The sequence below is a fragment of the Castor canadensis genome, chromosome 8 (genome assembly GCF_047511655.1).
Source record: "Castor canadensis chromosome 8, mCasCan1.hap1v2, whole genome shotgun sequence".
Classification (NCBI taxonomy): domain Eukaryota; kingdom Metazoa; phylum Chordata; class Mammalia; order Rodentia; family Castoridae; genus Castor; species Castor canadensis.
In genome coordinates, this window is record NC_133393.1 from 126,526,568 (window position 1) to 126,552,649 (window position 26,082).

General features: G+C 33.0%; 2 protein-coding genes across 8 annotated transcripts in view; one reads left to right on the top strand and one right to left on the bottom strand.

Annotated features, from left to right (window-relative positions):
- The window catches only part of Cep290 (centrosomal protein 290), a 106,521-nt gene extending 80,929 nt beyond the window's left edge, over positions 1 to 25,592 (bottom strand). For 2 of the 4 annotated variants that reach the window (XM_074084078.1, XM_074084076.1), the window contains exons 1-20: positions 25,336 to 25,587; positions 24,654 to 24,783; positions 24,438 to 24,515; positions 23,380 to 23,449; positions 23,045 to 23,091; positions 20,820 to 20,963; positions 17,612 to 17,665; positions 16,997 to 17,017; positions 16,718 to 16,870; positions 16,177 to 16,359; positions 14,648 to 14,737; positions 12,035 to 12,157; positions 11,008 to 11,131; positions 7,187 to 7,359; positions 6,237 to 6,399; positions 4,914 to 5,014; positions 4,754 to 4,841; positions 3,738 to 3,844; positions 2,109 to 2,193; positions 1,440 to 1,585 (exon numbers count right to left, since the gene is read on the bottom strand). In XM_074084078.1, the coding sequence (XP_073940179.1) occupies positions 1,440 to 1,585; positions 2,109 to 2,193; positions 3,738 to 3,844; positions 4,754 to 4,841; positions 4,914 to 5,014; positions 6,237 to 6,399; positions 7,187 to 7,359; positions 11,008 to 11,131; positions 12,035 to 12,157; positions 14,648 to 14,737; positions 16,177 to 16,359; positions 16,718 to 16,870; positions 16,997 to 17,017; positions 17,612 to 17,665; positions 20,820 to 20,963; positions 23,045 to 23,091; positions 23,380 to 23,449; positions 24,438 to 24,515; positions 24,654 to 24,755 (2,052 nt within the window). In that variant the 5' untranslated portion in view covers positions 24,756 to 24,783; positions 25,336 to 25,587. Of the gene's footprint in view, positions 1 to 1,439; positions 1,586 to 2,108; positions 2,194 to 2,484; positions 2,578 to 2,772; positions 3,547 to 3,737; positions 3,845 to 4,753; positions 4,842 to 4,913; positions 5,015 to 6,236; positions 6,400 to 7,186; positions 7,360 to 11,007; positions 11,132 to 12,034; positions 12,158 to 14,647; positions 14,738 to 16,176; positions 16,360 to 16,717; positions 16,871 to 16,996; positions 17,018 to 17,611; positions 17,666 to 20,819; positions 20,964 to 23,044; positions 23,092 to 23,379; positions 23,450 to 24,437; positions 24,516 to 24,653; positions 24,784 to 25,335 lie in introns of all 4 variants that reach the window. The other 2 variants (XM_074084079.1, XM_074084077.1) reach the window with 2 other exon arrangements.
- Positions 25,593 to 25,711: 119 nt separating this feature from the next.
- The window catches only part of Tmtc3 (transmembrane O-mannosyltransferase targeting cadherins 3), a 55,616-nt gene continuing 55,245 nt past the window's right edge, over positions 25,712 to 26,082 (top strand). For 2 of the 4 annotated variants that reach the window (XM_074084080.1, XM_020162339.2), the window contains exon 1: positions 25,712 to 25,925. The gene's annotated coding sequence lies outside the window, so the exon portion shown is untranslated. Of the gene's footprint in view, positions 26,063 to 26,082 lie in introns of all 4 variants that reach the window. The other 2 variants (XM_020162340.2, XM_074084082.1) reach the window with 2 other exon arrangements.

The window sequence follows — 26,082 nt, forward strand, 5'->3', positions numbered from 1 at the left end:
TGGTAGGCCAGTATGAATTTCAGATAGCATAGTATTAGAAAAAAGAATTGCAACCCAGGATAGAACTCTACAGAAGCAATGATCTGGGTAAGGCCCAGAGATTGTCAAAAGAAAGAGAAGGTAGAATTTCTTAGGACTATTTATTTTGGTTTATTTTGGTTTTTTTTAGATGTGATATTTTCTGTAAATATTTATTCATTTTTATTTTTTTATTCGTATGTGTATACAATTTAATTTGACAAAATAGAATTTCCCTTGAAGAATGAAGTTTGATCAGGAACACAGGATTAGTAATAAGTACTGACACTTCGGCTTTAGCATTATAGAAAAAAGATGTTCACATCAAAAAGCATAAAGAATCATTCAAAATAGCAGAGGCAAAACAAAGTCACCAGTCAGAGCAGGAGAGTCAGAATCAGAAAGATATACAGGGAATAAAATGGTTCACATAAATTTTGTCAAATAATTTTCTGGCCACTAGAAGCTTCTAAGATTCCAGTGTCACTCTCCCTCTTTGCTAATAATTATAGTGTTATAAAATAGATGCTACTACTTACTATGATTTGAAAAAGCAATCCAATGAATAAGAACTTTTCTATTTAATTTTTCTACTTAAACCAAGCAATAATTTGGGAAACAGTTTAATAATGTACATAACATACTTAAGCATCTAAAAATATGTATTGTATCCAAGCTTAAGTAAGTGGATTTTGGAGTGCCTTGAAGACAGGCCTGGAAGACAGGACTATCAAGGCTTGAGTCTGCCATTTTTATGCCTTTACTCTAAAGTCTGCAGTTGTAGTTACCTATGATTTTTCCAGCCTATAAAATGCAAAGGACAGAGTCCAAAGCCATAGGAATTAATAGAAAATCCCACTGAGAAGAAAGCCAGCAAAAAAGAGCTCCAAATTCTATGTAAAAAAAACTCATCTTTGTCTCAGGCTGACCCGTGAACCAGAATAGTGATGATAGGAAAAAGTGAGAATAAACTTTAAGATATGGCAATAGCAATTATCTAATTGGAAGAAGAAAGACAAAAGATAAGGGCAAAAAATGAGCAGTGCCTAAGACCTGTGAGATGATATCCAAATACATATGTCATAATAAGGCTAAAAATAATTGAAGTCACAATGGTGGAAACATCGCAGTCCTAGAGAATAGCGTAAGTAAACAGGTTCAAGATGTTCAACAAAATCCTAAACCAGATACACAAAACATTCCCAAGCACGTGCACACACATACACAGGTGCTCACCCTTGACACATTATAGACAAACTAGTGAAGACCAACTCTAAAGAGGAGGTATTAAAAGTTCAAATGACTGTAAATATATTTTATCAGAAACCATGGAGACCAGTATGTAGTAGAACATTATCTCGTATCTTTAAAGGAGGGGAAGAGTGGTTGAGGATGGACATAAACATGAAAAAGTAACTTACATTAACCAGTCTTTCAAGACTAGGGATAATTAGAGATGTTTCTCCTCCTTTGATATCATCAGGATCCTTCTGCATCTCCTTAATAGCTTGTAATATTTCTTTCATGCCTTCTTCAAGCTGCTTATTTTCTTCAACTACCTCTTTTACTGTAATTAAATTCTTTTCTCATTTAATGAACAGATCTCTTCACAATATGTATTATTCCGTACACATAACAAATATTCCATAGATAGAAAACATACGTATTGTGAAAATACAAATATAAATCAACAAAAAATTCAATTATAAACCAACATGAATAGGTGAGTTAAAGGGAAGATCTATTTAAATCAGATATATATGTTATAGCTGAAGAAAGAAATCACAAGCAAACTTGTTCATTAACTTAAACTATGCTTTATGTTAAAACTCTTTTAAATTCAGTTTTCTAACTTCACTTTGATTAGAGAACATAATAAACTAGACAACTTTATTAAAAAAATCAGAATATTATTCCCTGACAATAAAAATAGCAAGACAAACCAACTGAATGAGTGACAGACACTGAGTTATATACCTTATAAAGATAATTTAAAGCCAATTTAATAAGAGATTGTATTAAGATCTTTTCAGATTCCAAATATTTAGTATAGAAAAAAGAGAGAAAAGTAAGAGATAATAGGAACTTACATTTATTCTGAAATTTAGATATTACTGTCTTACTTCTTTCTAAATCTCTTTCCTTTTCAATTAGTTCTCTTGAAAGAAATTCATTCTAAACAAAACAAAGAGAATAAAATTGATGTTTTATAAAGTATCACAATAGTCTATACGTTTCAAGTTTAAAAAAAAACAAAGTTTGATCCATTAAGTATAACACACTAGAAAACGGGATACAGAGACATCACAGTATTTATAAAAATAAAGTATACAGAACAAAACAGATGAAGCTCTTCCTGCCACCTATGCCTCCCTCAACCCCCAAAACAAAAAGCAAAGAGATACAATGAAGATTTCTACCTTCAATACCATAATCATTTCTCTGAATAGCCTGTGTTTACACTACCTGTTCTGCCTGGCTTTTATGACGTTCAAGCTCTATTTCTGCATTTCTACTCTGTGCTTCTTTGATCGATAAATCCTGTGCTATGACTTCATTCTAAAGAAACATTGAATATATTAGGCAAGTCAACAAATCCATAACAAATGTATTACATTTGTAGATTTTTCAATAGACTAGAATGTTTATAGATTAGTCTTAACATGCAAATAAAAAGAAATATTGTTACAGAACTTTATATTAGAGAAGCCATAAAAAAATGATCCCAGGAATATAATTTGGAGGAAAGCTCACCTGAGATCTAAGAAATACTAGTTCTCTCCGTAGCTGTTCTATAAGATTTTCAACTGGATCTATCTGAGATAATTTTAATTGTGCAGTAATAGGCACAGGATCTGAAAGATTAACTTCAAGCTTGCTTTTCGAAATCTTGGTCTGTAAAGGTACTTCACTTTTTCTTTTATCTTCCTTCAAACTAAGATCAGCACACTTGATTTGAGATTGACCCTGGTCATCTTCTGATGCTGCTACTTGTAATTTATTCATGTCAGCACTATGATCATGAATTTGTTGACAAAATACTGCAGATTTTTGCCTAAGTGATAACTTCTGCATTAAGTCTGAAGCTGTTGGTGAGGCTTGAAAAGATGAATTGTTTTTTTGTATGGAACTAGTCTTTTCTATTGTTTGATGGCTTCCTGATAATTTCTTCATACAGTCATCAGAAAGAGAGCATAAGTAGTCATTTATATCTTCATTATTCTCCCTACTAAAAGTACTGACTAATGATTCTAGATTTCTTAAAGATTGTAGACATGGTGCTTTAAATATCTCTCTTATTGTAATGGTTTCTGGAGTTGAATCGTTATCTTTTACTTGCATAGTTGAAGAATGCCTAGTTAAAGACACAAAAGGATCCAGTCCACTTTCTACACTATGATGAGTTTCAGATAACATTCTTGATAATGATTGTTCAGTCATATTGTCCTCTGTCTCATTCTGGTCTGACTGGAGTGCACTGAATGGTGTTCTCCTATGCAGCAGCTCTATTTTATCTGAACTCTTAATCTGTATTCAGAGTAAATAATGTTTCATTAATCAATCTTAGGATCAAACAGGTTATTTAAGTAAGAAAACATTTTTCTTTACTTATTTAACAACCATAAAAGAGCAGATATCTAAAATGAGATAATGGGGAAAGAAATGAAAGCACTGATAATATTTTCCTTCATTATCTTTGCCATAAAAATACTATTTACCTTTGATTGTGCTTCACTCATGCTTTTGAAGCTCATAAAATTCAGTTCTCTCCCTCTATCTCCTTGAGAAAAGTTTTCAGTTAGGTTCAGGTCTTCAATGGGTAATCCTGCAATGTGAAAGAATTAACAAATTAAAAACATAAAAATAAATCTCCTTTATTCCAATGCCTTAATTCTTTACAATCAGAATCAAGTTTCAACTCAAATAAAAGGTGCAATGTTTCCAAAATCCTTGAACATGTACCAGTATGATCTTCTGAAATAGCTTACTTTTAATAAGGAATTAATAATAAGAACAACTCTGTGCTTTAAGAATTAATTAAGGAGTACTAAAATAGTGAAAATAAAGTCAGGAATTATAAGTACACAATGATTATACCAATAAATTATGGTGTTTCACTTCTCTAGAAAATTTTTCAAGCATTAAAGAAATCATAATGCCAAAAACAATAATGCTCTATTACTCATAAATGTTCTAGTAGATTTGGACCAAGTCTTAAAAAAATTTCCTGTTTATGGTCCTCTAACAAATAAGCACTGCAATGGCTATAGAGCTTAACCAAGTAGTCTCATTGTACCGCGTAAGATAAACAAATAAAAAAATGACATTTAAATTCAATCACACATTATCTTTACTTAGTAAAGGTTTTCAATGCACAGCTCTTAAGGAAAGGAACATATTAAGAGTAACATACATTAACATAAAAATTAGTAAGCTTAATCATTATTAATCTCAACATATTAGAACTTACCAGAAATTAAGAGACTAAACTATAAACTTTTCAAAAATCCATGATTCTAAAGTTTGTTTTTTGGTTTTTTTAAAAACCTGTTTTAGATTCAGGATTAAACCTAATTACATTCAATTATCTTTTCTGTAGGTCATTATTTTCTCTTATTATACTCGTAACAGAACCACAGTAATATAGACAACACATCTTAAAATACATAAAAATTCAGATCCAGATAACTCATTTCCAATAACTCTTTTAAAGGTATGGAATAACTGGGTATACCTAAAGTTGCATTTCTTTTTCCTCTTTCTTGAGCCATTTGACGAATTTTTCTTTTTAGATCAAGTCGTTCTTCTTCCAAAGTTTCAATCTGAAAAGTATGAATTGTTAGTAGTTCTCTTTAGTTCAACCAAGAAAATAATCAATTGAGCACCACACTTGCCTCTTTCAAAAGAATCTGATTTTCAGCTCTGTACTGCTGCTGTTTTAAGCGTTTACTATTTCTAAATTCAGTTAAATCAATCATTGTCTTCAGTTCAAGGCCTAAAATAAAAAGCAACACAATTAAAAACATGAAAATAAACTGCAAAATCTTTATATACTGTCAAGAAACTGTTTGCAATTCATTTAGCCAATATTGAAGAACAGAGTACTTTTTACGCAGTAATTTTCCAGATACTGGTACTTTAACACACTATTAGTATAGAAATCCTGACAAAAACCTATGAGAGTCTGCTTTCTGCCTATCAGGTGATTGTAAAGGTATTTACTATAATACAGTAATTAAGAAAAGAAGCTTTGAAATAGACTTGGGTTTAATTCCCACTTCCAACTTGTAGCTAAGTCAGAAGTACAATACTGTTATTTAAAAATCTATTTTGGCATATTCAGAGTAAAATAAAATTGACCTAAATATAGTACTTAGTGGAGTGCCTGGCATATAGGAGTTAATGTCAAAAATCAGTGGGAATTATATTAGCATTACTAGTCTGATGCTCCCAGTATGCCTTTCTTCTAATTTGCTATTACCAAGCAACTCAGCTCTGAAGACTGAATATCAAGATGGTCTAAAATAATTACCGAGACTTTGGCAAATATCCACCAGCCTTTTAAACACAGAAAATATGGTATTTGTGACATATTTCAAGACTGGTCAGAAGTCATCTTTAGGAATTTCCAGACTGACTAGTCAAATTAATCAGAAGTCCAACTTGAGGTCCTAGCACAATTCTAGGTTGAGGTTGACGCTACTCACAAGTAATCTATATAAAATATTTATATTCCTTCCTCTAGAGAAAAATTTTTACAAATGGCCATTTTATCTCTGAGAAAGCATTAAACAGACCATTTTTGGAGGGGTTAAAAAAAGGTTAACATCTAATATGTGGTATTAATATAATGGACTTTCATGTTTTAAACAAAGTTATTACTAAGGAAATAGAATAAAGAAAGCACTGCTCCAGGTCTGCCCACCCACTATACCAAACCCATGAAATCCCCAGGCCCACTTCAATCAGAACAGCTCCACTTGTGTTTTAAATGTTTTTATGGAAATATTTGAAAGAAAGAGCATTCAACTACTTAAAATTAATAATAATAAACAAACCAAGGGGGTATAGCTCAGTTGCAAAGTGTTGGCCCAATGTGTACAAGGCCCTGGGTTTAATCCCTAGCACAATAAAATAAATAATAAATAAATAAATCAAAAGTAAACAAGATAACATGAAAACCAGGATTGAGAAAACTATCTTAAAAGATGGCTTACCCGCACGCTCTCGAAGTGCTTCGTTTTCATCAAGGAAATCACTGATTTTCAACTCAAGTTTATTGATTTCCTTGGTTAATACTTCAATTTCTCGATCTCTTATTTTAATCTGGTTTTTACAATTCTTTATTTCAACAACAGCATCTTCTAAACCATATATGCCCTGAAAAATACCCAACCTAATTTTAATATCATGGTTTATTTGAATAAATAAGCAAAATTCATGAATTTACTTTTTCATTAAGTCTAAGGGGAAATGTGCATATACCTATAATTTAGAGACAGAAATATTCAAGGTTTTTTTAAAATTAAAAAAATTTTTAACCTGATACGTAAAAACAAAAATGGTACATATTTGTCCGGGGTTTTATTGTGCTTTTATATAAACAAAACCTAGTAATAATAATAATAATAATAGAATACGGAACAGTTGAAACTTCCCAACAATATCCTAATAGCAAAATGACTAAGACTGTTATATGTAAATGCTTAAACTAATAGAAAAAAATTAAAACTGATTCAGAAATACCAGCAGAATATGTAAGTAATTTGTTTTCTAATTATAATAGAAAATATAAAAAATATAAAGTAGGCTTCATTGACACAGTAGGTGACAACAACAAACCTATCACAAGTTTTATCAAGCCAGTCAGTGGTGTCACATCTACATATGGTGGCACAATGGACACAGATAAGGAAGAATATAATCCTGCTGCTTCACGAAAGCTGCTTTCCTGGGCAAAATGCTTTGATCAAAAGGTTTAAAAATAATTCTCCTGACAAGAAATAAATGCTCCAAAGTTTAAATAATTTAATATAAATTAATTAGGATATCATTTATAAAGAGATTATGGAATGTTTTTTAAATGGAATGCAAAAATGACACAGAATAGTCTGTAAGTGGCAAGAATAATTTTAAGCTCCTTGACCAACAAGACAAAACTACATACTGATTCATAATCTTTTAATCTCTTCAGAGCCTCAACCAAGTCTTTATCCTTTTCCCTAGCATCAGCCTCAGCCAGTTCAGCTGTTCTCTCAGCCTCTTTAGTTTTCTCTTCTAAAACTTGGACCTTGGATTGAATTTTCATATAATGAGTCTGTTGACAAAGAGCTGAAGCACCTACAGGGTAAAAACAAAAAAACATGAACTAATTATAAATGACTAATCATTCCTTTAAATCAATGAATCCACTGTAGGGGCAGGAGAGGTGGTATACAGCACTACAAAAGCTCCATTCATATGGAATTTTTATGTCTATCAAATAGAAATGTTATTTTGGCTTATTTAATATAATTAAAGGTTCAGTACAATAATCTTAACTAAAAGTATATGAATTATAAAAGGTTGCAAAAACTACTTCAGAAAGACTATCATGAGAGATAGATTATTAGCTGGTCATAATATTCAGCCCCTTTTGATCTACATAATCAAATTACAGATTTTAACTTGGTAAATGGGCATTTAAAATAAAAACTTCATTTCTACTTTTACTCCAGCAGCTAGATGTGGTCATGTAACTAACGGGATATAAATATAAAGGTCTTATGTGAATTACAGGAAATATTTTAAAGAAGTATTAATCTTTCTTTTCACTTTCTCCTTCCTGCTACCTGGAATATGGACATGAATGCCAGAATTCACTCTTCTTAGAATGAATACAAGATGAAAACCATGTTGAGGTAGACAGAACAATAAAACACAGCGCCCTGATATCTGATATTTGTGCAGGTGCCATATCAACATTGAATTAAATTGTTTCAACTTTTGTTTATATCATACAGAGATAAGTTTTTATCTTGTTTAAACCTTGTTCTAAGCTTTATTTTTCTGTATTAGCAGCTAAACTTAGCTAAAATTTTTTTTCTAAATCCCTATTTTTATTACCTTACTAAATTACTGCTAGACCAAAATATACCTATCATTCTAAAATTTATTGATACACATCATTCTTATACTCATTCACAATAAACATTTACTAATATATTTATATTGGACTTACATTACGCATTGGGCTTAGGACAGTAGATCTGTAGAGCCAACAATTTAGCTGCAAAAGAGGTTGAGATGCCAACCAATATCTATTTTCCCTTCCCTCTACATAGCCTTCCACAATAAACACTGTCTTTTCCCACAAATCCTTCAGCATGTACTTTTTGCCTCTTGTTCCCTCTAACTCTACCTTGGTGTTTGGGATATATACATAAGGATAAAGCTCCATAATAGATGGAACAGACTGCTTAATTTTAGATGATTATACAAGTGAGAAATAAACTTTTGTCTTATTTATATCATTGTTGTCCAGATTTCTGTTTTAAGAACTAAAGCAGCTAATCTTAACTAATGAAATAAGGATACCATAAGCCATCATTGTTTACAAATTAAGAAACATAGAGTATGGTCTCGTATACACATCTTCTGTGAGCTTTAGAGACTTATGTAACTAGACTGAAGTGTCATTAGATAAGAACTCTTCCATATTTGGATACTTAAAATTCATAGTTCATATATTCTATTAAAGGAGTATAAACAACTGTAAAATATACTAATATAAACACAATACACACATATAGAAATATGTACATCAAGTGGGTTCTTGACACTACTCAACAGTCATATTTCCCAAATCTTCATTCTTCTACTCTCTCTCCTCAAAATTGTAATACATCTTCCTCTATCACTTTCAGATGAGAACTGTACTGCATTACTTTTCTCATCACTGTGACAAAATACCTGACAGAAACAACCTAAGAGAGGAAGGATTTATTTTGACTCATGGTTTCTGAAATTTTAGCCCACAGTTCTTGAGTCTGTTGATTCTGGACCCATGGTAAGACAGAGTATCTTGGCAGCAGAAGCATGTGGCAGAAAAGGCTGTTCCTCTCAGGATAGACAGGAGAAAGACAGATCATAAAGGACTGGGGACAAATATATAGCCTTCAAACCCCAGTCACCTACTTCCTCTATATAAGCCATACTTCCAAACTTTCCACTACCTCCCAAAATGTACCACCAGCTAGGGACCATGCATTCAACACATAAGTCCATGGAGGACATTTCATATTCAAACCACAACACTTGCTTCTACAAGTTCCCACCACTTGAATGTCTACCTAGCCACTTACAACTGTGACTACACATACTACCTTTCTTTGTCTAATTATGGGTATACTTTCTGTGTTCCTAGTTAAGGCCAATTTCTTTACTGGTAGACTACAGTATCCCATCCCATTGCTTTCTCAAGGATTTTGCTCCACAAGTTCTCTCTCTGCTTTGCTTCCTCAATTACTTCTTTTTAATGGAGTTCTCCCATTAACCTATAAGCATGAGTTATTTCTTCCATCTTAAGACCAATTTCTTAACCTTTTTTTTGTCCTCAGCCTACCATCTCAGACTTCTCCCCTTCATAGGAACAGTTCAGAAGATTTTCTACATTTCTTCTATTTCCCTTCTGATTTCTCTTGGACCACTGCTAATTCTAATGATCATTTTTGGTGCTATCTTGACACTTCAGCAGAAATTAACTCAGCTCTAAATGTAGTTGTTTAATTTTCCGTGATGACATTTCAGGGCTCTTCATGTACCTAGTATTCCTCCCATTTCTTTAGCATTCTGTTTCAGTCACCCTAATGTTCAGATCAAAAGTTCTAATAACTTTCTCTCGCATCCTCCATCTAATTTGTCAGCAAATTCCATTTCTATCATCTTCAAAATATATTCAAAAACTGACTACATCTAATAATATCACTGCTAACAACAGGCTGCAAATCACCATCACCTTTCTCCATATTATTTCAATAATCTTCTACGTACCCTTCCTAATTCTTTTATTATCATACCTACAATCTACTGTAGATACAGCCTAAGTCAAATTGTATTCCTTCTATCTTCAGAAACTCTGGTATTCCTTTTCCCACAAAATAGAAGTTAAATGTACTTAAAATGAACTCTGAGGCTCTGGTAACCTCTCTAATCTTATTTTCAACTACTGTCCCACAGCTCACTCTACTCCAGTCACCAAGACTTCTTTGTTGATCCTCGAGTATTTGTGATATAGTCTTGTTTTAGTGCTTTTGAACTTACTCCCTGTGCTTGAGGTCATCTACATGGCTCACTCCCTTACTCTCTTTAAGTCTTTGTTCAATTATCCCTTTAGCAAGACTTTTGCTTCACTACATTGTATCTTCATTACAATCTTACAAACTCACCTATTCGTGACTTATTTTTATTATCATCATCAATTATAATAAATATGACCAGGAATTTATCATGAACAGTTTGTACTAGCATGCCTTGGTATACCTATAATACAAACTGCATGGAAAGGTAAGAGCCATACAATAGCCCTGATGTTGTGAAGGCTTATATTCAGAGGATCTGATGTGTTAGGCAAGGTGGTATGACTTAGTGTAAAGACAATGTAATGAGACATTGATAAAGATAAGATTAACTAAAATGCTGACATGTTAAATTACTTCTAAATTATCTGCAAAGCTGATACACTAATCAAAATTTTATACAACCAATGTAGTAATAGTGTTTAATGTAATTTTTATCAGAGGGAAAATGACAAAAAATAAATCATTTACAAACTTAAGCAGTAGTAATATATGTATAATAATAAAGGTCTTGTAGATATTTTTGAAAATAAGTTAAAAATCAAATGGAGAACACTTAATATAGCTATTGACATGACAACTTAAATTAAAAACACTTTTAATGCATAACGGCATAAGAAAATAACTTTATATACTTATAAAATATAGTTACCTTTGTTTCTCTGAAGCTCATTTTTCAAATCTTCAATAATGAAAGTATTTTTTTCCATTTCTTTTGTATATTGTTCTACTTGTTCAGTGAGCACCTTAATTTGACCATCTCGTTCTTGTATGCCCTATAAAAGATTTAAAATTTTACAAATCCTTTTATGAACATGAACAAATATTTTAAAGGTAATGAAAAAGGTAGGTCTTATTTTTATCAACAGTACTATAAGATGTATTTTACTGAGGGTAAACTATATTTCTATTAATATAAGTGTACTTCAACTGCACTTAAAGATAGGCAGAATGGCAAATAGGAATTCCAGAGCACCTTAACATTTGTGGTTGCTTGTAACTCCTTACATATTATGTTTCCCCATCATCCATCCAATTCTGTCTTTTTACCATTTTGTAAGCTTATGTTTTTCCCTATGCCTTCTCCGTTACTCAACTTACCCACTCTACTTCTAGTACTTCATTCAGAATTTGAATTACTGTCCCCTATAAAAATTATTCTGATTCTCCAAATACTTCTCAAGTTTCATTCTTTCTTTTGGACTATGAGTAGAAAGAACATAAGATAATAAAAGTGTGGCTTCTTTCTAAATTAACATTTTCACTAAAAATAAAATTTTTCAGGACATATCCAAATTACAACCACACTTTTAATTTTACACTAGGTAAGGTATGACAGGACTAAAATATAACAAATCTAATAACAGGAGAGTAAGATATTTTAAAAGCTAAAAGTTTTTTTAAGTTTTTTATTGAACAATCCCTGACCAAAACAATTCACATATTATTCATATCAATACAAAAAACAAACAAAATAATTCTATTCCTGACACTAACCTTCACCTACTCTTAATTCTATTTTTTTTCCCTTGGGACTGGTATAAGAAATTTCAAAAGACTTTTATTATATACCCAGCAGTAGAAGCAACTAAACTAGGCACAAGTGATATAATAAGAGAGTTCAGACTTCCAATCTTAATAAAATATGCTGATAAGAGAGAATTCTAAGGAGGTTTTACCTGTTTTAGAGCCATAATGTTACTTTTATCAGCATCAAGCTGGGCATTTTTAAGTTTCTCCCTCAGATTATGTACCATTTGCTGATATTCAATAATTTCATCATCTTTAGAAGATAAAATTAGCTAGAAACAAACAAAATAAGATCTGTTACACAAAAGAAAAATAAAACATTCCTCATTTATGATAGGTGATATAAACCCATTAATACATTTAAGAATACAGGAACTAAAATTCTTTGAACTAGAAAAGTATTAGGAATTACCAGTAAAACTTTTGTTCTTTTTGTACCTACAACTTGAAATTTAAATATAAGAAATGATTCAAAAATAGATACTATAATTTTCATGTTTTTAGAATTCAATGTTTAAAAAAAATCAAACTCTCAAAACTCATTTCTTAAAAAACTGTAAGTATCTCCATACAACCAAAAGGTTTAATACAAGTGACGTTTATGAAATGAACACTAAAATGCCACTGAGAGGCATATATTTTAAATGAATGAAAATTACTTTGTGTTCTTCGATAGAGTGATCAAATATCATAAAGATGTTTTTCCTAAACTGATCAATAAATCAATTTATTACTTTAACTTATACACAATAAAATAACAAGATTTTTTAAAAGAATTGGATGAGTTATTTTTAAAATTCATGTGAAAATATTTTATAAGAAGCTGGACATGGTGGTGGACATCTATAATTCCAGCTGTTGGAAGGTGAAGGCAGGAGGATTCCAAGTTTGAGGCCAGTCTGGGCTACCTAACAAAACCTTGATTCAAAACAAAAATTTCAGAAAAGTATAAAAAACAAAAAATGAGAATGGCTTTTTGGATATTTAGGCATGTGATAGTAAGAGGAAGTCCAAAGATAAATTCAACTTCAATAGAATTTATGCATATAATAAAAATGGAACTGTATTTTATAATGAGAAAGATGAAACATGAAAAGAATGGTGCCTGAAAAACAGAGTAACTCTGCTGCCATTACATTCTTTACCAAATGAACTATACAGTCTTCATATTTAAATGTAAAAGATGAAATCAGAGATACTAGAAAAATAGAGAAAATAAGTTTAAGCAAGTTTTTATTAAGCCTTTTTAAAATCTGAGACAGCATCTTGCTATGTAGCCTAGTCTGACCTCAAACTCGTGATCCTCAGCCTCCCAGATGCTGGGATTACAGGCATATGCCACCATACCTGGAAACAAGAAGCCTTTCTAATTATAAGATAAAGGTCAGAGGCCATTAAAAATAATAAATGTAACTATGTAATATAAAAATATTTCATATCAAAAAATATCAGAGAGCATAAAGATGTGACAAACTAGAGGAATGTATTTGTACTTTAGATCACAATTACATTATACCTGTGGCAATTAATTTTATCAATGTACTTGTATATTTGCAAAGCAACATATATACAGGGATATTAATTAAAACTTGAGAGAAAAAATGGGACCCTCTCAAATGTCACAAATAGGAAATCAATTAGCAAGTAATAACCGTATCTGCAAAAAACATTACACGGCATCAAAAAGAACAAAGTATACTATATGTACAGAGATTAAATAGTTTCTAAAAGATATTAGGTCAAAACAAAGTACATATAACATGTTATCATTTTCCCATCAAAAAATTGAATGTGGAGAGAACTATTTTTCCCAAGGGTTGTTGGTAAGGTACAGTCCACATGTGAAGAAATGTGGCCTGCCACTTGATTTTGCAAAGTTTTACTGGAAAAGCGCTTTGCTCATTCATTTTTGACAATATGACTATTTTCATATTAAAATAGCAAGCTGAGTGCCAGTGGCTCACACCTGTAATCATAGCTACTCAGGAGGCACAGATAAGGAGGATCCAACCTGGGCAAATAGTTCACGAGACTCTATCTTGAAAATTACCAACACAAAAAAGTGCTGTCAGAGAGGCTCAAGTGGTAGAGCACTTGCCTAGCAAGCATAAGGCCATAAGTTCAAACCCGGTACCACAAAACAAAACAAAAAAAAAAAGAACTTTACTTCATATTAAAGCAGCAGAGTCGAGTAGTTTACAATAAATAGTAGACAGACTAAAATATGTACATAAAATTTACTGACTGCTAATGGACTCCTTCAGTCTATTTCTACTGCTACTGCTTATGTTTAAAATATAGATATCTGAGTTTCCCAGATGATAACCAATTCCAAATCCCCCAAAAGATTTATGTGAACACAGCTAGAAGCCATGGCAGCTTTTAAAATAACTCAGTAACCTCAGATATTTTTTCAAATATACAACCATCATAACCCCAGCTTCTGATATAAGGCTATGGAACTGGTAGAGGTTGGAGTGTGGTAAGGAGGAAGGCAGTATATTTTGAAAGGATTCCCAAGTGATTTTGACCGAAGTCTTTCCTTACTCCCATTGCTGATTAATCTTGACTTGAATAAACTCATCAATGACAACTGACCTAGACGACTACATAGGACAGTATTAGACTTTTTCTAGTTAAGCTAAATAATAAACATAATAATAATAATGTAATTAAACAGCCTGTTCTTTAAACAAAATAAGAATAAAATTTAAATCTAAAATATAAAATGAAAAAGTTACAGTATCAATTGAGAAAAGCACCTTCCATTCTTCTACTTTTGCATTGACAGCTACCATGACTGGATCATCTTCTTCATTTTTTGATTTCAGAAGATCTGTAAGTTCTTGAACCTAAAAGTCAACAATTATTATAAGAATTGGTGCAAACTGGTATAATGTTACATATTTACATATACATGTACATATATTTAAAGATGCATATTCCATATGCCATTTTAGTACTATAGTTAAAGGTGACATTTAATGGCTTCTGCATGTTTATACGGGCTGAGTAACACTAATCCCCAAATCTGAAATCCAAAATGCTCAAAAATTGTGGACTTTTTGGTGCTGACAAGACACAATAAGTGGAAAATTCCATGCTACATAGCATATGACAGGTCTCAGTTGAAGGGCACGCATACTAAAAATATTATATAAAATTATCTACCAGCTATACATAATCAGGTATATATGAAACATAAATGACTTTAGTGTTTAGACTTGGATCTTATCCTCAATATACCTACTTATGGATATGTGAACATTCCAAATTATGAAAAATATTCATAATCCAAACATTTCTGGTCCCAAGCATTTCAGATAGGCATACTGAACCTGTAGTTGCATAATTACTTTCATTATCAGAGAATTATAATTTTAAACATTATTCTATATTTTAAGCAAATTTAATCCCACATATATAGTAAACAATCCCACAAAAATATTAGAAACAATAGTTTCAAATATTTTATAGTATATTTATTTTAAGATCTAAAGTTAAATGTTACCCAACAGGACTTTTTTTAAGATTACAAAATATATTTAATTACAACTTGTTGTTCTGATATAATTTGATTTTATATTGTATATAGCTGTCAAAAGTCATTTTCTTTTCATAATGCAATGAATCAAATTATGTTAGATGGAAAATTATCATAAGATTTTTTTGGTGTTTATAAATCATGCATACAATAAAAGCACTCAACATTACTTCAAATGGCATATTTAATTATGCCAGTACATCAGCAATATAATATGATGTTCTGAAGAACTGAAGTGACAAAGAAGAGTAATTGTGGCTTACAGATTTCCATTCTATGAGCCTGGTTTTTTGTGTTTTTAATGAAATTTTACCTTCTAAAATAAACTTGGCAAAATTAGAGCAGTAAATCAAAGAGAGCTGACTGAAACTGCCATGGCCATGCATCCTCTAAGCCACACACATCCAGGAACAGGTGATGGCAAGCCAAACCAAGCATCTTCACATGTCTCTTTAAGGTGGGATTGACAGTCAGGGCAACAGGACTTTTAAGAGTAATTAGTAGAAAAGCCCCTAATTATAAGCTTTGGAAGACCATGCTTATACATTCCTCCAAGTATCATTTGTATTCCTTAGGTGGCCAAAATTATGAGGTGTTTTTGAGAGTATTAGAGAAACATATATGTACAAATACATCAGGATGGCAACATATCACTGTATTAAGAGAGAAAATTCACATCCGAAGTATTTAGTTTCAAATAAATAGTGATGAAATAATATGAAGTCTGCATAAACAAATCAGTCTTACTTGAAGTCTATAATGATCATTTTCTTTTTTCAACTGGTCCAATATATTATCTGTCTGATGTACAACAGCTTTCATCCTATTATATTCATCAGTCATCTTCTCCATTTCCTGTACAGACTCTTCAAGATTTTTTCTCATTTCTTGATTCTGAACTTCAATTTTCTCATTAGCTTCTGTTAAGGTCTAATAAAGTTAGACACTGTGATTACAAAATAAATATTTTAAGAAACTGAAATTTAAACTAAATTAAAATTAAGTGGAGTCATAAGTGTGTGCTGGTGGAAAGAGTTCTTTATAGTCCTTTAGGATGAATTGAATTAAGAACAATGTACATAGGATCTCAACTGCTCTTAGTACTCAAGACAGACACATATAAAAAGAACTGCAATGTCAGTGATACAATTTATTTCATGCTTTGCAAGTACACAGTGGCAGATTTATAATAAAGCATTTACATGGAGGGATAAATGTTAGATTTATATCACAATGAAATTAAAGTTTTATAAAAATATTGCTCTGAACTGACTTTTATTCATTTTACCTGAATTTCATCCAGATATTGAACAAGTTCATAGTTCTTTTTAGACAACTGTGATCGGTAGTCACTATCTTCTCCTCTTCTTGATAAAAGTGATTCTTTCTGTGAATCAATTTGTTTCTGGTAATCAATAATATCCTGACGGAGTTGTTCATTCTAAAAGTAGACCACATACAGCAGTCCATTAAGAAACTATCCAGAATAACAAAACTTTATCTTATACATAGTGATTTCAGAACATATCTTTAAATTCCCAAGGTTTCACCCTCCTTAAAGTCTCACCTTTTTCTTTAGACGTTTGTTCTCCAGAAAAGGACAGGAAAAGGATAATTAGAAATGAGAAAGGCAATACATAATTAAAAGTAATAGTTAGGAATTAAAAGCAAAAATAAAGAAATACTAGAAGAATTAAGTATATTAATTTAGATAACTAAAAATAATATTAATTATCAATAGAAACAAATAACATTTTAATTATGTTAAAAAGAACTCCTTTCAGGGTAATATGTAAACATTATTTGGCTCAGAAGAACCAAATAATCAGAATTTATAAGATTTCATGAGAAACAAAAATTTTAAAAGAATTCTGGATAAATAAGAGCAGTAAGAACAGAAATTGAGTCATATACTCAAATAACAAATTAGCAAAGAATGACCTATACAACAGAAAGCAAGATTTAGTCATACAGATCTAAGAGATGAATGTAGTACTTAAAAACCTCATATGCTGATTGATCTTTTTTCGAATTCCCTGAGACAAAGTCATATAGTAAAATCAGCCAGTTTAAGAACATTGAGTACTTACAAGATTCCACTTCTGGTTACAATAAAATTTAAACAAAGTGCTTAAGTAAGCTTCTTTGTTCAACTACCATACCACTAAATTTTTCTACCAACCTCTCTTCTTAATTTGCTGTTTTCATTTTCTGCCTCCTCATTTCGAAGAGCCAACTAAAATAGTAAAAGAAAAAAGAATAAGATAAAATTCAGCATTAATTAAATATAAAGCCAGGTTTTATAGCCTGTTGATTTAATTCTAAATCCTTTTCAATAAAGAACTTTTAACTAGTAAAGCCTTCAAATCAACCTAAGACATAAATAAGGCAATTTTTTTTAAAGGATTAGAAAAGATAAAACAGGCTAAGTTTTAAAGACTTAAACAGTTACTAAAAGCTAACAAAGAATACAAAAAACAATAAATAATCCTCCCCCCCTCAAAAAAAAATCTCACAATAAAAGGAATGGTTTTCTGTCCAAGATCATATTTTGCTTTCTTCAATGTTATTACTAGAAAAAAATACTTTCCTCTTAACACTAAATTACTTAGAAAAATATAGCAGTACAACCTAACGGTTAAATGAAGCACTCTGAGTTCAGACTGGGATAGGCTTATCTTCTTTGTCTATCAATTTCTAATAAAGTATAAACAAGTCATTTAATATCTCTCCAATTCAATTTTCTCATCTCATGTGGGGACATAAAAAATAAGAGGTATATTAAGTTCTTAACAATGCTTAGTGAATGGAATAAAAAAAATATAGTGCTCTGATCTTCACATACAAATGATTTCATTTGTGACTGTTTTCTAAAAGTTTCCCCAAAGGGGTAAATATTATTATAACCATCATGGTGGTTTTTAATCACCTATTTGCCAAAAAACATTCCTCTGATCACCTTTCACTTCTCTGTTTTCTCCTTTACTCAAGAAAAAGATAGAATCACAATAGTGTGCAACCACATTTAAATGCTACAAAAAGGAACCAAGTGCCCTGTATGATCCTTGATGAAACCCTGGATAATGGAGAGTGGTAAGGAAGAGCTATGAATGATATCATATTAAGTCAAAAAAGGAAATATGATTATGGGTTAAATTAGATAATAGTACTGAATCAATATTAAATTTTCTGAGCATGAGAATTATATCATGGTTGTGTAGAATACCCTTTTTAGGAGAGATGTACTTAAATGTCTAAGTGTGAAGTACCATGATAGCAGCAATTAGCTCTGAAATGACTCAGGATAAAAAAACACAAGTAAGAGAAGGAAAAGTAGGTCTGCTTATACAAAGGTACTAACAAAATGAAAAAGTTAATGTGATACAACCAGAGGATCCATACAAGGGAAATATGGATGCTGTGTTTCTTACAATCTTTTATGAAGATATGACATTTTTCAAAATACAAGTTTAAAGACAGCGCATAATAAAATGCAAAGAGCAATGCAAATTTTAGAAGTTTGCATTATTATTATTATTATCTGAGACTAACAATCCAATTATATTTTCTATTGGAAAATTTTAATGAGAAATACCAAGAACTTAATACTGAAGCACTTAGTGATGTTTTTCCCCCTTGACTTCTCGAACATTACACTCCTAATGGGCCTTCCTTCAAAGCACCTCTTCCTCTTTCTCCTTGCTTTACTAGACATTTGTAGGAGCTACACCTCACACTCACTTTTCTGGCTTCATAAATTATCAGTATTGAAAATCCATAAACCCTCTTCATCTGCTCAGAAGTCTTTGTTATGAATGCCTGATCCACAGATATCCCTTTTGAATATACCCATAAAGACCTAAAACTTACAAAACTGAAATCATACTATCAAATTTCCAAATTCCTCTTGTGTTCCCTCTAAGAGAATGGCACTATCTATCCAGCAGCCCAACTCACAGAATTAGGCAGACTATCCATTCCTCCCTTTCCTCTCACAATTAATCACTCAAAACATCCAATTCATCTACTTCTCTTAAATGTGTCTATGTCTCTTAATTACACCAGTTATTACCTTAATTAAGCCATCATCAGCACTTGCCTGAATTAATACAAACATTTCCTTACTAGTTTTGGCCCTCTTCAATCCACTCTACAAAGCAGAGTAAACTTTAAAGGTATAGATCTGATCATGATATACTTGTGTTCAAAATTCTTTTATTTCTTTTAAGACAATTCCTTGGGAACTGGTCCTTGTTTATCTCTTCAAATGTTCACGAGTGTTAAAAGTGGGAAGGCTGCATAGCACATTGGTTAGGAGAACAGACTATTGAATGAGACTGTCTGGATTTAAATCCTAGCTTTACTACTTATTGTCTGTGTAACCACGAGCAATTACTTACCCTTTTTACGTCTCTCAATTTCTTCATCTGTAGCATGAATGAAATGACACCTATCTCATATGGTAAGTGTCAAATGAGGAATAATGAATTAGTGCATATTAAGTACCTAACGTAGAGTCAAGACTATATGGAAGTTATTTTATCTATATTCTAGACAAAATGAATTGCAGTTCCTGAATAGGCCATTCTTATTTCTTAATTCTTGGTTTTACCAAATGCTGTGTCTTCTAACCAGAATGCTCTCTTCTTAAGTACCATGTAAATTCTCATTGCTGTTGCCACACTAGCTCCTACTACAAGTCTTAATCTACAGATTGCTTCCTGAACCTCATGACTGACTTATCTAACCCTCCACAGAGTATCCCAGAATATTCTTATTTATATCCTATTGTGTCCCCCATGTTATCACATTATCCCTGCTATAATGATTACTGATGGTGAATATCCTTGAGAATTGGTATACTGTGAATATTCAATAAAACTGAATTGACTGGTTAAAGGCAAAAAAGGAACTGCTAAAGCAATCCTTATCCATATTCTAGCTCCTAGCAGCTGGACAGGCACATAGGCCATGTAGTCATGCTTTCCAAATCTACTATACATACATATAAATACATGAATACATATGTAAATTTTACCCAAAATAAATAACAGAAAGAAAATCACTTGTCTATGAATGCCTGTTAATTTATTCATACCAATATTCAAGACCAAAGCATCAATATTATATATATAATTCCATTGCCCCCAGAAAAATGTGCCTCCAAATGTGAAGTATTAATCTCCAAGTCATATTTATTAGAAGTACCTAAATATTTACATTTTAAAGATGTGATGAAAAAAGGAAGTGATATAAAACCTCAGATAGATGTATATCATTCAACATACATACAAAGTAGATGTAACCAATAATTGTAAAAAAGTAAAATCAGATGTGTTATAACATCTTAACTTAAACAGTTAAAATTCATTGAAAAAAATGTGCCTTACTTGTTCATTAACTTTCTTTTCTTTATCCAACTCCTTTTCCATGTCCTCTAATTCTCTATCTTTTTGCTCCAATTGCTTTTCAAGTTGGCGAATTTCATCACGTAAAAACCGAGTGTCCCGACCACCTGCAGACTGCTGAGCCATCTTAAAGTAATAAACCAAAAGTACAAAGTAATTCCATTGTATTTGGAGGCTCAAACAAACCAACAAGCAAATAATCATTTTGCTTTAAATTTTCATAAATCTTTAGCACCAGATGTTTAAAATTTTATCAGCTCAGCACCATTTTTCACAAACAAATTTAGCTCATTTGAGGTTTAGTTCATAAGCTGACAATCCTTTAAGCTTTTCCTGAAAAACTGAGAACTACAAAAAACTGACTGTTAATCACTCAAGAGTCTCTATTACTCTCACAGGCGCAAGTACCAGATTAACCTGCAAAGACGTAGACAACATGCTAGGATTTATCAAAGCTTCTCCTGAGCTTGAGAGATCTGAAGCCATGCTGTAAATCAGTACAGTACCATAGTGCTCTTGACCTGCCCTCTCCCTCATATCATGGACTATTTAGACCCATGCTGTCAAACAGGACCTCCTAGCACAGTGGAAATGTTCTCTGTACTGTCCAGTTCAGTAACCATGATGTATATTTGGGTAGCATTTGAAATGTGGCTAATGCAACTAAAGAGCTGAATATTTAATTTTGACACATAAAAGTAAATGTAACAAGTGGTATTACTATATTGTTCTATATTACTTTATTGGCCAGATGTAGCTTATCTTAAAAATCTCTCAGCCAATTAAATCCATTTTGTTTCATAATCCTGTTAATTTAGGTAATGGCACAAAATATTGAATCAGTGATCACCTAATCTGTCTCATATTCACCTCTTCACCATATGGTTTTGCTATCCTTCTCCCTTAACCAAATCATTCTCACTTTTCTCCTCCTTCAAAAAGCTTTCCACTATGCTCACTAAATTCCTCTCCCAAGATAAATTACTATTATACATCCTCAGGTTCTTTACTGAATCCTCCATTCTCTTCCCCTAACTGCAATTTGACTCTTTTAGGATACTAATTCCCTTGGAACTTCTTCAACTGGAAACTGCTAATTCTTTCAGGGTCAAGAGAAGGTGTCAGTGTTCTCCTAGATTTATTCCATCCTGCAACTTCCATATTACCATTCCTGTCATTCCTCCACCATCCTGTAAAATTTCCAGGTGCTGTAAGATGACAAGCCATCTAGCTATACCATCCCCATTAACTCACAATAACACCAAGCCACCAACTTCCCAATCACCCCTTAAAATTTAGGCATGTGGTAGTTCAAGGTCTTCCATTAAAAGCCAACATAAGCAATTCCCACATCCACAGAATTTTCACTAGAGTCTTAAAAAAAAAAAAAAAGTGTTTCTTGTATCTACTACAGTTTGCTACTCCCAAACACACAAGTGATCCCTGTCAGATGATGCAGGAACATTCTCTCAATTACTCCTATTGTACCTGCTTTTAAACTCAAAAGACCTCATAATCCCTTAACTTCTCTACTTCTTCCCTATCTCGAACCTTCCCTTGTACAATTCTCAATCTTGATTCCTTAAGTATTCAGCAAGATTTTGTAATCATCTCTTCAACCACTTTCCTACCAAGATGTTAAACTGCCCTACTCTGCTATTCTAGTAGCTATCTGACTAAACAGTAACATAGAATCAGTCCAACTTTGTAAATCATTTATTATGTAAATACTTATTGAAAGTTCTTAACACTTTGGAGCTGGGCATACAGCAGGAAATAAAAAATAACTCACCTAAATTCACAGTTAAGCAAGTTAAAAGAAACAGGACTGGAACCGAAATCTGCTTGATTGTCCAGATCCCCTACTCTCTAGTCATTTTTCCACCACATTTCAAGCTTTGTCTGACATTCTTAAAATTGACCATACTATTTTCCAGTCTTGTTTTTAGTAGACAATCTCACCTACAATCTTTCAACTTTCAAGTACTAAACTTCAGTATACCTCCCTCTTCCTTCTCTCCTTCTTTCTAACACTAATTCCTTCTTATCTTTCCAGGAATCTCAATTTATTTCAATAATACAGTCATAGGTTAGCCCTCAAACTATGAGCACGCAACATTCTTGTGATTTTTTTAGCCAATAATAGAAAACTTTGAAAATAATGCAATTAAGGACAATCACACTTTAAGAAAGACAAAAGGACATACCTCTAGTTCATTTTCTAGTTTCATTACTTTCGTTTTTAATTGATTTTCTATTAAAAAAAAGATAATGTCTTAAATGGTTAGGTTTACTTGAAAACAAATTTTTAAATAAATTTCAATAAAATAACAAAATTAATTCTTTTAAAGGATTCCATCTTGATTATGAGGTAATATAAAAGAAAATAGCTATTACATACCAAATCCAAAAAACAGTACTAGAAATATCTCTCTAAATAAATTGAATGTATTTGACAAAATACACTGAATTTTATTTTCTACTGCTTAATGAATAAATGGAATATGTTAAAACTGCAACAAGCTTTTTTCTAAGCATTTACCGAATTTTGCTTGTTCTTCTCCAGCCTTTTCAACTTCTTCCAAAGCTAACTCTACTTCTTGAGCTTTCATCTAAACATTAAAAAAAAAAAAGTTACTTCAATCTACCTTTTCATTGGAATGTAAAGACTGAAAATAAAATTTTTGTTTTATTTGTTATCTCAATCCTAGTAGCCACAAAGGGTAAGCACAGGGAAATATTCAGACCATATGTGTTGAATGAATAAATGATTTTCTTACTTCATGCTATAATTTCTAGATCTGCAATAGTTTGAAACATCTTTGATTCTTCTTTTCCACTCAAGTTTCAAATCTAGTATTCTGTAATTTTTTTACTATCTTTTTTCTATTCCAATTGTTATTACTGTAGTACATAATTCTGTCTCAACTCTCATTTTATGGCTAATTAGCTCCAATTTCCTTCAAATTCATCCTATGTAACATATCCAGTTTTGCCTTCCTAAGGCATACTTTTGTATCTCTTATGATTCAAAATCTGTTACTGGCTCCTCAATTGTTGATAACACAAAATATACCTTTAAGGTCCTTGGCAGCCTACACCAAACTATCTACCCAAAATCTGTTTGTCTTCAACCCTTTATGATCTTTCTGCACTTGTTTCCTCAAATGTAAAGAATACTATCTCTAGTATTCATTTATGATAACTGCCAACTCTAGAATCCTCTTACCAGGTTACCACTGCCTTCCATTTATCTAAAACTACTTCTAAGTCTTTGGACATAGCTTTAACAACTCCCATACACATACATACATGTAATAAGTTCCTATAGTAATCATTTCTGCATTTCTCATTTGGACTTCAAGATATAGCATCTTGTGCTATTTTTAAATATAGCCCTACACATTCTTTTAGGAACTTTACATCAAAAAGTAACTACATTTTGCACATCATTAATTCTCAATTCACATTTAAAGATATCTCATTTTGAGTGGGGATATAGGTATTACCAGGTACTTTCACAGATGACCTTCTTTAAGAAAAGATTCTTAACTTTCCTCTAAGAGTCAAAGTTACTATTAAAACCTAAAACACACAAACCTTCATTAATGACTGAGTGATTCTGAAAAGATGTATTACATTTTCTTGATTTTCATTTTTTAGTTCACTTGCTTCTACCTAATAAAGAAAAAAAAGCAACTATTTATAATCTTTAAGTGAAATATAAGAACATTTCCAGGTTGGCATTCAATGATTTCACGGGCAATTAAATTAAATTGTATGTATACAGCTATGTATTATTTATCAATTAAGCACCTTGGATAAGGAAATCAATAAATTATCTGCCAGCTCTTCTTGACGAGGCAGGTCATCTGGGTCAACTTTGAATATTTCTTTCCAGTTTATGTTGGGCGGCATCTTGTGTTCTTTCACTTTGCTCCACCTCCTGTGAGAAAACAGACGGATATCAGCATTTCCAACACAAGCAGCATTGCTGTGGCTACAGTATCATTACAACTCTCCAACGTGTTAGCACAGAACTAAGGCTCATTAATCACAAAACAGATTATGTGTGCAAAACAGCCTTGATCAGAATTATTCCATCAGGCACAGACCATCAGATAACGAACTGGCTAAACAAAACATGACGCCCTCTTTGCTAAAGCTAATCTAGTTCAGGGTTAAGATTTTGAGTCCCCTCCCCAAATGCGCGCGAACACTTGACAGTGGCGAAGGAGCAGCGCTTGGAAAGCTGAAAATGACCCGGTTCTGAGAAGCAGGAACATGGTAGGTTTCTGTTCGTTTTTAGTGCGCAAACTAAGGAGTGAACTGATTTCAGTTGGACGGCTGAAACCACGCTGAAGGAAGAAGACCGAAGTACAAGGATTCGGAGGCTAAAAGGAGCGGGGTAGTTAGGCAGGCTGCTGCACACCGGGCCCGGGCTCAACAACCTGCGAATGAAGAAACGCGCTGCTCCCGCTTGCCCGCATCCACCCACCTAGAAGAAGCCTGGAAATCTGCGACAGTTCCTCATGTACCGCAGCCACCACGATGGGCCCCGCGGCGGCGCCGGTCCACTCCCTAGCGCCGTTCCACGAGGACTCTGGGTCCGGACAACCGGTCTTAAGCAAGCAATAGCTGCGGCCGCTGCTAAGCGACACCATTCCCCACCCAGCTAAGCCGACACAAGCTCCCGGATGCAAAGAGAGCCTACATTTCACGACCGTGGGCGATGCTTTACGTTTAGGTTCCTTGCCGCGTCCTGAACTAGGTGTTAGGGGCGAAGAAAAGGCGTGGGGTGAGGACTCTATATCCCAGAGTGCAGTTCTGCCTTGCGGCTGTGCATGCTGGGAATCGAAGTCTCTGAAAAGGAGCTGTAGCGCGTTCCCGGCGTGCAGTGCGGGAGACTGAGACCGTAACCGAGAGGCTTGGGAAGGACTGAGAGGCGGGAGGTGCGGTGACTGAGGAGGTGTGCCCGCCCTGGTTGCCCGAGCTCTGGCGACCATGACTGGGGCGTCGGTGGCGTCACTCCCTGGACCGCTGTTCCTGTGGCTTCCGTAAGCCGGCCCCCGGTGGCACCGCCCTCAGGTGAGGTCGGGCTGCCGGTTAGCGGCTGGGCTGGAGTTGAGGGGAGCAGTCCGGGTTTAAGGGGAGCTCCCGCGGGTGGAGCTGAACTGGCCTGGCTCCGGTCTTGAAGAGGTGGGAGGACTCCGCCTTCTTTCCAGGTGTGTGCTAGGGGCGTCCA